This window comes from Capricornis sumatraensis, chromosome 9, assembly GCF_032405125.1.
Source record: "Capricornis sumatraensis isolate serow.1 chromosome 9, serow.2, whole genome shotgun sequence".
In the NCBI taxonomy this organism is placed as follows: Eukaryota; Metazoa; Chordata; class Mammalia; order Artiodactyla; family Bovidae; genus Capricornis; species Capricornis sumatraensis.
In genome coordinates, this window is record NC_091077.1 from 6,576,573 (window position 1) to 6,589,602 (window position 13,030).

Consider the following 13,030-nt stretch of genomic DNA (forward strand, 5'->3'; position numbering starts at 1 on the left):
GGAGTGTAATTGCAGGGCCATGTGGTAATCCTGTGTTTAACTTTCTGAAGAACTGCCAGACGCTTTTTCTCAGTGCCTGCCCCATTTCACATTCCCACCAGCCGTGCCCAATTCCAGTTTTTCCACAGCCTCACCAACACTTGCTATATCTTCTTTTTTTTAAATTCTAACCAGTGTGAAGTGGTATTTTATAGTGGTATCGATTTGAGTTTCCCTGGATGAGCAAGGAATGATGTTGAGCGTCTGTTCCTGCAGTTATTGGCTATTTTCTGTTTTCTTTGGAGGGTGTGCATTTCAGATCTTTGTCTTTCTGAGGCTATTAAGGCCGGTGTGTTTCTGGTGGATTTAACATTTTCATCCTCTTAGAGTCTCTCTCCTTCTTTTTAAACGGTACTTTATTTGTGGCTGCGCGGGCTCTCCTCTAGCTGCGGCGAGGGGCCTGCTCCCCAGTTGCGGCTCTCGGGCTTCTCTTTGCGGCGGCCTCTCTTGTCGTGCAGCACGGGCTCTGGGGCTCAGCTTCAGTAGTTGTGGCACAGCGGCTTGGTTGCTCTCTGTCCTTTCAAATGCGTCGTCTTGTCTGTTTCAGGGCCTGACAGTTGTTTCCTGGAAGCCTGGGTGCCGCCTCCGCAGAACTTTGCTGTTGGCAGTCCAGCTTCCCTGGTAGCCCTGAGGCATCTCTGGGTCCTTCCACAGGCCCCTCTGTCTCCTCTCCTCTGGAGGCCATGCTTCTGTCCATCCTGTGTGGCCCGAGCAGCCTCCTGGCCCCCTGGGGAAGGCCTGGGCTCCTTTACTCCTGAACATGCTGGGGGTTCCCCTTGCAGCTGCCCCCAGCAGGCCAGGCCCCAGAGCAGGGCTGCTGGGGGGCAGCCTGGAAGGCGCCTCCGCTGAGGTCTCCAAGGCGCACGCTGCGGGCCTGCGGGCTCTGTAGCCCAGGACTCAGTTTCCTTGGCTGCTCCAGGACAGTCACCACTAGTGCTTCGGCTTCCCGCGTTAGGTAGCATTGCTGTCTTTTTTTCCCTTCCTCTTTTATGCCTTTTTAGTGGGGACTTGAGAGAGAATGGATGTGAACACCTGGTTCTCTGTCTGACTGAAAGCTCTGGTTGCTTCCACAGGGCTGGACAGTAGACTTGCCCCACCCATTCTTGGAACCTTCCTTTCGGCTCTCCTTGCGTTTCAGGCCACTGTGGGGAGGGCACCCTCCAGAGTCTGGAGTGCGGCTGAGGGTCAGGGAGGTGCTTGCTGGCCACTGGTTGGAGCAGCAGACGTGGCCCCTGACCTCAGCTCGGCTTCCTGCAGGGTGTGGGGGCCAGCTGGGTGCCTGGGCTCCCCTGAGACTCTCGGCCTCCAGGAGTTCAAGAGGCCAGCCCCACCCAGCCAGGGTGACTCTCAGTGCCTCCGTTTTCTGTCAAGCGTTGGGGCGTTGCTTCTCTCATCCCTGGCTGCGCTGTTGAGCTGGTTCCGGTGGTCTGCTGGCTGCTCCTGCCATCCCTGGAGGTCCTGGGGCCGGGCTCCCAGGAAGATGGGAGCTGAATCTGGGGGCGGGGGTCCTCCCACCTCAGAGCAGGGCATCTCGGCCCTCTTTTACATTCTCTTTCTGCAGTGAGCGTTGTTATTGGGATGACAGTTGTTTATAAAAGTAAGGACCAAATGTGTTTTTAAAAAGGGCCAACACCCAATGTCTGTAGCTCCCATGGGGACACAGCATGGACCCTGAGTGTCCGGTCAGTTTTGCACCGAGAGTCCCGGTCTCCATGGTCATGGAAGTCAAGATGAGCGTCTGGTCAGCTGGCCCTTCTCTGGGCACAGAGCGCCCAGTGTGGCCAGCCTTCTGACCGTGAGGCTGAGGCCGTGGCCACAGGGCCGCTGCGGTGCGCTCGACTGCTCTCTGCCTGCCAGGCGTGCCCGTCGCGCCCAGCCCTGCCATGCTTCAGCGAGGAGCCAGGCCCTCCCCCAGACGCTGGGTGCAAGTGGCAGTGCAGAGGTGGGCGGGCCTGGGTGCGCCTCGCAGGGAGGGCATTGCTTCGGGACCCTCCAACCTGCCTTGATTCTCCTCTGCAGGAAACTCTGCCAGCCACAGAGCACAGGGGGCCTCCCTGGGGAACTTGCTGCCAACAGTCCTCCGAGCGAGCACGGGAGCTCAACCTCGCCCCCTCAGGTAGGAGCGGCTGGCGGGGAGGGTGGGCGGGCTGCCGCAGAGGTGGTGGGCCTGACCTTGCTTCTCAGGGAGCCTGTTGGGCCTCTGACTCAGGGCTGGCGAGTTTTCTTGAAGGCGTAAGCAGCTGACTGGGGGCTGGGGGGGTCCCAGGCCTGGAACTGGATAGGTTCCTTGGGTTGCCTGTCAGGGTAGTGTGGCTGAGGGCGCACGGGCTGCTGGCCACTCTGGCCACTGGAGGCCTCTGACTCCCAGGGCTGCTCTAAAAATCACTGTGTCCCCAGCAGGATCTGCCGTGTTAGTAGGCGGGAAGGGTGTGCGGGGAGGGCCTTGCTGTCGGGGGCTTGATCTTCCGTTGTCAAGCTGTTTGGTGACAGCTGTCTCTTCCCCCCCACGTGCTCTGACCAGTGAGTCCCATGTCTCTGTCCCCTGCTTGGCCAGCAGCTCTCCTCCCCACTCTGCCTCCCCCTGGAGGCATCCGGCTTAGGTCCTGAAGCCTCCCAGGGCACCCGGTGGCTGGGGCGTAGAGGGCAGGGCCTCATTTCACTCTGGTCCACACTGCCGCACCCTGGACCCAGGCCGACTGGTCTGATCCTGGCTCCGTACCTCTGCTCTTGTCTTGCCTTCCAGACCTCAGTCTTCTCCTTTGTGAATGGGGATGAGGCCTGCACCATGTGACAGGGGTGCCATGGGGATTCAAGGGCCCTGGGGAGGACAGTCCTGGCCTGTGGGGCCTGCCCTGTGTCACTCAGACTGGGCTCCGTTGGGGATGCTGAGCACAGTAATGTTTTAGACCAGTTCCCAGGGGTGGCCCTTATGGGCTGAACTGGGTCCACTGATGGCCCAGCCGCCCTTTCTCTGCCCTGCTGGCCCGTCCCCCCCCCCCGGGTCCCTGGGCAGGCAGGCCCCCAGCTCTGGGCCTCTCGGGCTTGCTGTGGTGTTCGCGCGCCCCCTTGTGGTCGGAGTGGCCCTACCTGTGGGCGCTGGTTCCCTCAGGGCCTGTGGTGGGGCTACCGGTCAGCTCAAATTTGGCCTCTTGCCGCCCAGCCTCTCCCTGGGGCACACAGTGACTCCAGGCACCGGCTCACTCCTGAAATTCTCTCCTGTCCGTCACAGAAACGGCCACAGCCTCCTGATTTCATTGACCCTCTGGCCAACAAGAAACCCAGGATATCGCACTTCACCCAGAGAGCTCAGCCCACAGTCAACGGAAAGTTGAGCGCGACCCTCGGCCGCGAGGGCCTGCTGCCCACCCCGGGCCCCCTGGCTGGTACGGACACCCACCTGCCCCTGCGACTGGAGCCGCCGCGGGCCCACGACCCCTTGGCCGACGTCAGCAACGACCTGGGCCACAGCAGCCGGGACTGTGAGCGTGGGGAAGTGGCCGCCCCAGCCCCTACTGAGCGCCTCAGCATGCCCCTGCTGACGGACTGTGCCCAGCCCAGCAGGCCCCATGGCAGCTCCTTGCACAGCAAATCCAAGAAGAAATCCAAGAAGCACAAAGACAAGGAGAGGGTAGCTGAGGACAGGCCCCGGGACCGGCCACTCAGCCAGATGTCGGGCCCCCCTGGAGCCCCTCCAGTTGCCCCACCAGTCGCCCCAGGTAGGTGTCAGGAGGTCGAGGGGCAGAGGGCTCTGCAGAAGGGGGAGTCACTGGAGGCCTGTGCCCGCGCACCCTTACTCCACAGGATGCCTAGAGGGCTGCCTCCTGAGTCCCCACTTGGGCCCACCCTGCACATTAAGGCCCTCTGTGTCCTCGCACTGGCTCACGTGACTGCCCTGGAGGCGTTGTTCTCGAAGGCTCCTATAGTCAGGTGTGTGCCAGGCCAGCCATGGGGGCCAGGGGCACGGAGCCTGATGGAGCTGAGGCTCACGGGAGGGGATATTTCACAGGGAGAGCAACTCCAGGGCCCAGTTCTGGCTGCAGGGAGACCCCAGACACAGCACACAGCAGGGGTCCGGGGCTCAGGGTTGGCTGCGGGGGTCAGGACTTGGTGGGGAGGGGGTCCCTGGATCACTGTGGACCTGCTGTGACCTGCGGAGCAAACCTGCAGAGAGAGGGTCTGAGAGGCGGGTCCAGGAGGAGGTGGGAGACTCGTCTACTGAACAGCAGTTGGTAAGAGCCAGAGCAGGGCCTCGCACGTGCAGCCTGTAGGGAAGCTGGCGCTCGGGAGACCCTCAGCGGGATGAGGGGTGTGAGGCTGCCGGGACTCTACGCTGAGCGGGGAGACCTTCGAGGGCCTGGGGCTCGTAGGGGCGGCATCCTCACCCCCAGAGCCTCCCCACTCCCAGTTAGAGCCCCAGGCATCTGAGTTGAGCACCCCTTGTGGCTACTGGCAACCCCAAAATAACTCTGGAGGCTGCAGATAGGGAAATGGTTTCTTAGGGCCTTAAGAATGACCATTCGGGAGACATAGGCTCAGGTGACCACGAGTTCTCAGGAAGAGCAGAGAGTTGGGTTTATGAAAACCAAAAGCCTTGAGTTCGTTAAACATTTCTGGTGAGAACGGTTTAACTCTGACGCAAGTCAGACAGTCAGAAAATACTTGTTTTAGGTTAGGGGTCCAGTCAGTCGACAGTATCACACGTGGTTTGAGAGTGGGGGTCTGATAAGTAGATCAGCTGTCACGAGTTCTGGCAGATGACTTCATGGGGTCAAAAGGTCAGATTCCATGCAGGCTGAGCCGTGCACAAGTCACACTTCCTTAATGGCTTCTTGACTCCATTTTTAGAGAGCTCTCTGAGCAATACTGACTCCATTGTGATTTTCCTCTCACGTAATTTAACCTAATCAGCATGTCACAGCAACAGAGGCGCAGCCCTGCCGGCCGTGTGGGCCATTTCACCTGCTGTAGCTTTCAGATTCTTTCCTCAGGAGGATCCCCAGCAGGGGGCATTCCTGGACCAGAGGAGGAGCCCTTGCTCCTTCAGGCTTTTGAATTTGTCCCTCAGCTGTCCTCCAGAAAGGCCATGCCCGCTCCTCACTCTGCAGCTGGAGACCGGGTCCGGGGTGGGTCTGATGAAGACAGACCTCGCAGCTCCGTCAGTCCTCTGGGACCCCTCGGTCCTGCCGCATGCTCGGCTTCCCGGAGGGGAAGGGAGCCTGGCTCCCTGAGCGCAGGCCATCTGACCCGGGTCCTGCCCAGGGACACAGACCTGAGCAGCTGGGCTCAGGGAGCCATCTGTCCCAAACAGCAGAAGCGAGGTTCCATGTGCTCTGGCAGGGTCCGGGGAAGTAGGATTATGGGGCCAGGCAGCAGACCAGGCCAGGAAGATGCTGCCCAGACCAGCCCCACGTGCAGGCCTCAGAAGGCTCTGGCTCCTGCCCAGCGTGTGTCAGCCACAGGCAGCTTGGCCCCAGGCCAAGGTGAGAAAGAGGTTTGGGATCAGGAAAGCCAGAGAGTAGGGGCCCCAAGGGGGAGCAAAAGGACAAGTGGGGCACCAGAAGTTGGGTATGGCACCAAGCGATCCCCCTTGGCTGGCCTCTGGCAGCTCAGCTGATAGTGATAATCTGTGGGTGGGGGCCTGCCTTTCCTCCCAAGCTCCCACCACACACAGCCTCCTGCTGTGGCTCCTTCCTGGGTGGGCGTCTGTGCAGGCTAGAGCTCCCCACCCGCCTTTAACAGCAGCATTATCCTCTGAATGTTTCTCCTGCCTCGCTGACTAGGGTTCCAGGTCGGCACCCAAGTGCAGAAGCTCCCTCACCCTTGTGTCCCGTGAGGCAGTCCACCCTTCTGCATGCTGCTGTCCCTCTCGTCTGCCCTGTGGTCCCAGCCCTGCCCTGTGACCGCCTCTGACCCTGATGGGTGTGGCAGCCTCCTCAGCTCAGCCCACCTGTGCCCCCCGCCCCCCTACCCCACCAAGGCCCCCCTCTGCCACCTTCCTCCCCCTGTGCTACGGGCCCACTCCTGGGTCCTAGACCCACCCTTGTGCCTGCCCCCAGCTCTTGCTCAGATTGTGGACCCCGCCTGTGGCCCAAGGGCACCCTCCTGGCCAGGCCACGTGCTGGGCAGGGGCGTGCTTCGGTTCATCCAGGCCAAACTCAGGCCTGCTGACCCGTATGTGGGAACTCGGGCACCCTCATTGGCACCCAGACTTGGGTCCTGCAGGGTGACCCGACAGACACGTCCCTGCACCCAGTGCCCTGGGAGGGGGTACACAGGTGGGAAGCAGCTGGGCTGGTGCAGGGGTGGCCGGGTGCAGGGCGGGAGCAGAGCCCACAGAGGGTTGGCTGCCACAGGCTGGGCCCCTGTGTCTTGCCAGGTCCATCTGATTCTCAGCCTCAAGGTGAAGCACCGCGGGACGCCTGGCGGGCCTGGGCTGTGGGAGCTGGGGATGCAGGCGGAATCTGCACGTTTGTGCCTGTTGGGCTGCATCCCAGGGAGGCCACAGCCTTTTCAGAGACAGCTACCCGGATGGGGGTGTGGGTGGGCTCCATCCGCTGGTGGGAATCTCCCCTTGCACTGGATGGAGTATAAAGCCGCACGGGGCTCATCAGACCGCTGGTCCGCTGGAGGGCTGCTCTCCTCAAGAGAGGCACCCAAATAGGCACTCAGCGAACGCTGCGGAGTGATAACGTCGCCTGTGTCTCGGGGTTACAAAGGTCATCTGGAAGAAGTCCCCGGGGCAGAGGAGCAGACTGTAGCCCGGGCAGGCCTCGGGCACTGTCTCAGGTCACAGTCCCAGGGCTGACCCTCTGATCTCGCAGTCCTGGGTCTGGTGGGAAGAATGGAGGATGGGTGTGGTGGCGGGGTGGGGATGGTCGGGCCAGAGACCAGAGCCTGCAGGGCCTGCAGCTCCATCCACAGGGAGAGGAGGGGGAAAACTGTGGCAGCCATCTGGCTTTGTTCTGTGGGGCCCAAAAATGGTATGCCCCTGGGACTCAACTGTCCAGGGGTCACTGGTTTTCATCTTCATGGCCTTTTACATGGGGTCAGCAAAGGCTCTGGACAAGCTTTCCAGGCTTTGACCCTCCAGCGAACCCGTACTGTTGAGCGCTTACTGAAAACTGCGCTCACGATGCCGTCTCTGCATGGCTGTGCTCTGGGGACGCACACCATGCTGGCTCACCACCTCTCCTACTGGCAGGGGGCACTTCCAGCCCCAGGCAGCCCCCCACGGCGGCCAGATGGTGCTCGCCCTGACTCACGCCGCCTCTGCCCATCCTGGCTCCCTCCGCGTGGCCTCCCCCCTGAGGCCTTCAGACAATAGGGCATCAGCCTTCTGTGGATCTCATCACAGACACACGAGGTGCGGACTCAGGAGACACATTTTCTCTTTGCAGGTTTAAACGGGACCTGCAGCAGCTCAAGTGTCCCCACGTCGACCTCGGAGACACCCGACTACTTGCTGTGAGTACTTCCTCGCCTGCTGCCCCCCACTCCCGATCCTGCAGGTGAGCAGAGGCAGCACAGGCCCTGTGGCTGTGTGTGTGTATTCCCGTCTCTGTGCACGCGCGTGCGCTGACCTGACTGTGGCTGTGTGTGTATTCCTGACAGCCAGTCTTCTCGGAGTCAGGGCTGAGTCCTGGGTGGGGCTGGCCACTTGGCTGTGGACACTTCCAGGCTCTCTGCCGCAGCCCCCTAAGCCCCTCCGGCCCCTCTCTCCCGTCTCCCCAGAAAATACGCCACCATCTCCTCCTCGGAGCAGCGGCAGAGCTACAAGAATGACTTCAACGCGGAGTACAGCGAGTACCGAGGCCTGCATGCCCGCATCGAGCAGGTCACGCGGCGCTTCACGCAGCTCGATGCGCAGCTCCGGCAGCTCTCGCAGGGCTCTGAGGAGTACGAGGTAGTGCCCTGCCTGGCGCCCGCGCCCTCAGACGGGGCCCCTCCTGTTCTGGGCGGGCCTGCTGCCCGCCCCTCTTTCCCACTCCGAGTGAGTCAGGCCTGTTCAGGAAGCTCCACTGCCTCAGCCATGAGGCTGGGCAAGAGCAGCGCTGTAGGTGGAAGGTGACTGTGGAGCCGGGGGTGGCCTCAGCAGTGGAGACAGCTAGGAAACCAGGGGCTGGGGTGCATGCGTCCCCCCACTCCCCCCACCCCAAGCACCTGGGGCTTCTCTGCAGCCCCCTACTGCTCTCAGCGCCACCCCCCAGCAGGAGGGGCGGGCCCTGGCCACACCCCACAGCTGGTCAGAGCTGTCACAGCCGCCGTGGGGAGGGGATGGAGGCTCCCTGGGGCCCCAACCCCTTCCCCCTCCTGGGGCACTTGCATTTCCCTGGCCATCCCTAGTGGGACCTCATCACAGGGGGCTTGGTCCCTGCAGGGGGCCTTGGGACACCAGCCTCCACCTTGGGACCCTTTCGGAGCTGGTTACCTGACGATAGGGCCAGCCCTGATGAACCGTGGTACTAGGCTCTGTCTCCCTCGTGGAGGCCAGGTTGATTTCCCGAGGAGATGGCTTGTGATTGGAGGCCCAGTGGGGGTTCTGAGGGTCTAGGACAGGCGAGCACCCCCCGGACACCCCCATCCTCCCGTCTCCTTGCAGCCCCCACAGGTGGTCAGGGGGCCTCTGTGCTTGGCCTCAACCTGGGCACCGGCCAGCGGGTGCGAGGGAAGGTGCCTTGCCAGCTGCTCCCTGCCTTCCCCCAGCCACCGTGTGGCCTCGTGCGTGTCCCCGAGTTGCCCCCTTTGGCCCAGCCCCTGCTCTGTACACCCTCAGGCGGTCACGCCACAGCCACAGCCATTGTCCCCAAGCATGCAGTGACCTGGCAGGCCACCGTTACTAAGGAGAAGGGGTCACTCCGTTGGGGTATCCTGCAGATAATGCATTGTTCACTTTTTCTTTTGCTTTTCATCCAGACTACTCGTGGGCAGATCCTTCAGGAATATCGAAAAATCAAAAAGGTGAGCCTCCATCCCCTTGTGGGGTTAGGGTGGGGTGGGATCAGGTGAGTGCCGCCGCGGTCTGGGAGAGGAGGCAGGCGGGCCTCCCTGGGTTGGTCTCCGGTCCTCAGAGTAGCTCCTCCCCTGCTGATAGCTGAGGAGCTTAAGTCTGTCCTGGGCACTCGGGTGCCCCCTCCCCTGCACCCTGCACACTCTCCCAGTGTGGGTGAGCACAGCCCCAGGCCCTTTGCAGCTCCCTCAAAGGTCAGGGGGAGGAAACAGAGTCCCCCACCCCCTCCTGGCCCTGCCGGAGTCCTTCAGCGCTCGAGTCAGGGAAGAGCTGCGGTCTCGTGGGCTCTGGCTGCCCCCAGCTCGGGCTCCCTGGCCATCTCCCGGCACGTGGTTCCCTAGGGCCGAGTGTGCCGGGGGTGGTTCCCACTGGCCACACCCCAGCCCAGCACGGAAGCTGCATGACCACCTCCCCCCGCCTCTCACCCTAGCCGTGACCCTGTTTCCCAGGGTGGAGTCTGGGGGCCGCTCAGGGGTCCCTGTCAGGGCGTGAGGGCTCTGGCCTGTGAGTAGGGGCTGGGGACAGCCAGGCGTGGCGGCTTGGGTTGGCGCTGGGCTCTCCACCCAGGCCCTGTGGATGAGGCTCACCCCAGCCGCTCTCTCATAGACCAACACCAACTACAGCCAGGAGAAGCACCGCTGCGAGTACCTGCACAGCAAGCTGGCCCACATCAAGAGGCTCATCGCCGAGTACGACCAGCGACAGCTTCAGGCGTGGCCTTAGCCCCAGGCCACGGGGCAGGAGGTCCCAATCGACCAGCCGGGCCAGCTCACCTCAGCTGGCTGACTGTTCTGGATGGTGGGGGAGCTGGGGGCAAGGGGGAGCTAAAGACAAGAAAACAGAGATTTCTTTAACACAATAAATGTGAGGAAGAATACAGTCATCTGAGCCAGCGACGCCGGCTTTCAGGGGAGCCCACGCAGGCCTGGCCGCCCACAGGTCACACAAACCCGGGTAGCGTGTCCAGCTCTCCCCAGGTCCCCCACACCTCCTGTGCAGCCCCCCTGCCTAGGACGGGCTCCCCAAGAAGCCCCCCTCCTCGCCAGCCACCCCACAGGGGACTTCAACTTTTTGTCGGAGAAAGACTCCAAGGCCAGCCTGCCTGCTTGCCTTTTCTAGTTTTATACAAAGACAGGCTACTGCTGACGAGACTCGAGTCTATTTTTGTACGAAAGAAAAAGCATCTTTTTTCTACACCTGTGCCTCCCCTCTTTGGATGCCCAGGGTCTAGACGCTGCCCTGGGTCCTTTCTACAGTATTACAGATGCTCCGGAAGTCTGGCCTTGCCTCTGTGAGGAGAGAACCGGTGGGGGGCGCCGGGGGCCCCTCTCCCGCGCTGGTCTCCCTCACACACCGCCTCTCCCTGGCTCTGAGTGGGGCGGGCTCGGCAATGCAAGCCCCGCAGCTCTATTTGGAAAACTCCAGCTGGCCCAGGAGCAGCTGCTGGGAGCCACCAGGCCCACCTTGCTATTCCAGGCCCTCAGCTGTCGGGGGTCGCCGGGAGCTTCTGTGCTTGTAGCCTGCGCTCTGCAGCACCAGGGTTGGGTTTTGTCTCTCTCTCCTCCATCCTCTCCTCTGCTGCTGCTCCTCACTTTGTACTGCTGAGGCCGAGTGGCCTCCGTGTTCTTGACCTCGCTCCGCCCCTCAGCCCCATGTATGGGTTCTGGGGTCGTCTTTGCAGAGCCACCACGGGGTTTGCACTCAGGGAGGGGCTGGGGGTTGAGGGAGCCAGGGAGCCCCCGGAGAGTGAGCTCAGAAAAGGTGCCTGATCCCCCCTCTCTGGGGGTGCTGGCCCAAGGACACCCCAATTGCTGCTTAGTCACTGTGCCTAGTCTGATGTCCCTGAAAGCGTCAGGGGGCATGTATATGTTTGTGTATGTGTGTGTGCGCGTGCGTGTGTGCGTGTGTGTGCGCGGGGCCCCGCCAGGACGTGCTGGGGTTTAAAGCGCGAGTTCACGTGAATTCAGAGCCACGTTCAGTGAAGCCACGATGGGGGAAGGCCGTGGGGCTGGTTGCAACCTCCAGTCCAGGGGTCACTGCGGGGGGCGGGGGCAGGGGTTGCTGCCAGGATCCTAGTGAGGCAGGGAGGGCGGAAATGCTCGCGTAGACATGTCTGTTTTTCTAAGCTGTGGGGCTGTCTCCTAGTGGCTTCCCAAAGAGCAGTCACGCCTGCAGTGCCCCACCCCACCCCAGCGTCTCCACGGGGCCCCTGGGGTGCCCGGAGCACTGAGGAAGCTGATCCTTTATGTTTCAGTAGCTGTCCTTTTGTTTTTCATTTGGGATGGAGGAGGACAGGCTGAGCAGACCCTGGGACCCTGCGTTCTGTGGACAGCCATCGTGCACTCAGCCTGAACGCGCAGACTCGGGTGGCGCCGGATCACTCGAGGGGGCCCCACCCCAGAGGGCCCGCCTGCCCTCTGCCCTGGGGTCCAGTTCGAGGGACTCAGTTGAATTTCCTCCTCCTCCTCGTTGTTTTTTGTTGTTGTTTATTTTATCCTTTTAAGGAATTATGAAGCTAAGAGGAGTTTTGTGCTTGGGGTGGGGGTTGATGGACAAAAGTTCTAGTGATTAAATATGGTCTAACTTATTGATACTATTTTTTTTTCTTTTAATATTGTACTGTGGAGAAAAACTATTTTGAGCCATGGAGTTGGTGTTTACAAGAACTTTTCACTTTTGCCAAAATGTTACAATTGAAAGACGTCTGCATCTTCAGTTTCCTAATATTTTCTTAAAAGATCTAGTGTCCTTTTTGTACACTAAAGAGGTGAATGCTGATCTTTTTTCAACCTACAATAAATTCACTGAACTGAATCTGTGAGCCCAAGCTGGGAGTATATATGTCATTCCCCAGGGATCGGGGGGACTGGTTCTGTCTTGGGGTGGGCTGGGGGCAGGAGGCTACCTGGCCACGGGGCAACCGTGGTGGCGGGGCGGGCATGGGCTGAGCATGGAGAAAGCTTTCTGGGCAGACTGCCACAGCCGCTGCCCAGGAATGAGGTTGGCAGGTGGAGGGCGGACCTGAGGCAGAGGGCCCTGCAGGTGCCAGAGCAGACCAGCCAGCCTGCTCACAGGTGAGGACTGACAGACGGGAGGCGGAGGCAGTGGGGAGCCGTGGCCAGCACCTGAGTAGAGTGCTGCCCCTGTGGAGTGCACAGAGTGGGCTGAGCCGGGCAGGGGGACCCCGGGGTGGAGCCGTGTGCAGCATGGTGAGTGCTTTATTTGGGCTGATGAGCTTTGGCTGATGGAAACGACAGTCAGTAAGGGCACTGTTTGATGATTCCTCCTGGGACGTACACTGGGGTGGGGGTGAGGTTCCCCTTTGCCCCCCACCATGGGGACAGCGGTACCGAACCTGAGGCCCAGTGGAGCCCCACAGGCGCAGGACACCAGCCGGAAAGCCATCCTTGCCCTGTGCTCCAGGTGAGGAGCAGGAGGCAGGGGGCAGTTTCTACCCTCCAAGGACACAGTGGAGGGGAATGTTTATTTTAGGAAGGAAAAACAAAGAATAAGACCAGGATTAAAGGGGTCCAGGGGTCAGGGACTGTGGGCCTTATCCTCCCTGGTGGCCCTGCTGGCCAGTGGCCTTGGCCTGAGTTCTGAGGCGGCCCAGGAATCTGAGGGGCGCGGGAGGGGAGGTCAGGCAGGCCCTACGGGGCAGAGTGTACCCTGCTCCCTAGGCAGCCTGGCCATACTGTTCTAGTGGATAAATCTCTGTCCCCACACCCCTGCCTGCTTCAGCCTCATCTCGCCTCAGGCTCGCCTTGCCCACCCGCCTCCCGCAGCCTTCCACTGGCCTCCCCCGCAGCCCTGTGGCCACAGGCAGTTCCCTGACCATCCTTCCTGAGCCCAAGATACCCCGAGTCCAGGTCTCCAGGGGACTTCCCATCTTCACAACCCACACCATGGCTACAGGGCTCAGGGGTGCCCAGCAGTCCCTGCCACTTGCTGGACAACATCTGCCAGTGCCTGGATCCGTCAACG

General features: G+C 61.3%; 1 protein-coding gene across 1 annotated transcript in view; it reads left to right on the plus strand.

Annotated features, from left to right (window-relative positions):
• The window catches only part of ELL (elongation factor for RNA polymerase II), a 76,158-nt gene extending 65,131 nt beyond the window's left edge, over positions 1-11,027 (plus strand). The window contains exons 7-12 of the mRNA XM_068980405.1: positions 2,059-2,155; positions 3,269-3,755; positions 7,437-7,503; positions 7,771-7,942; positions 8,953-8,997; positions 9,653-11,027. Coding sequence (XP_068836506.1) covers positions 2,059-2,155; positions 3,269-3,755; positions 7,437-7,503; positions 7,771-7,942; positions 8,953-8,997; positions 9,653-9,769 — 985 coding nt within the window. The 3' untranslated portion in view covers positions 9,770-11,027. The remainder of the gene's footprint in view (positions 1-2,058; positions 2,156-3,268; positions 3,756-7,436; positions 7,504-7,770; positions 7,943-8,952; positions 8,998-9,652) is intronic.
• The last annotated feature ends 2,003 nt before the right edge of the window (positions 11,028-13,030 follow it).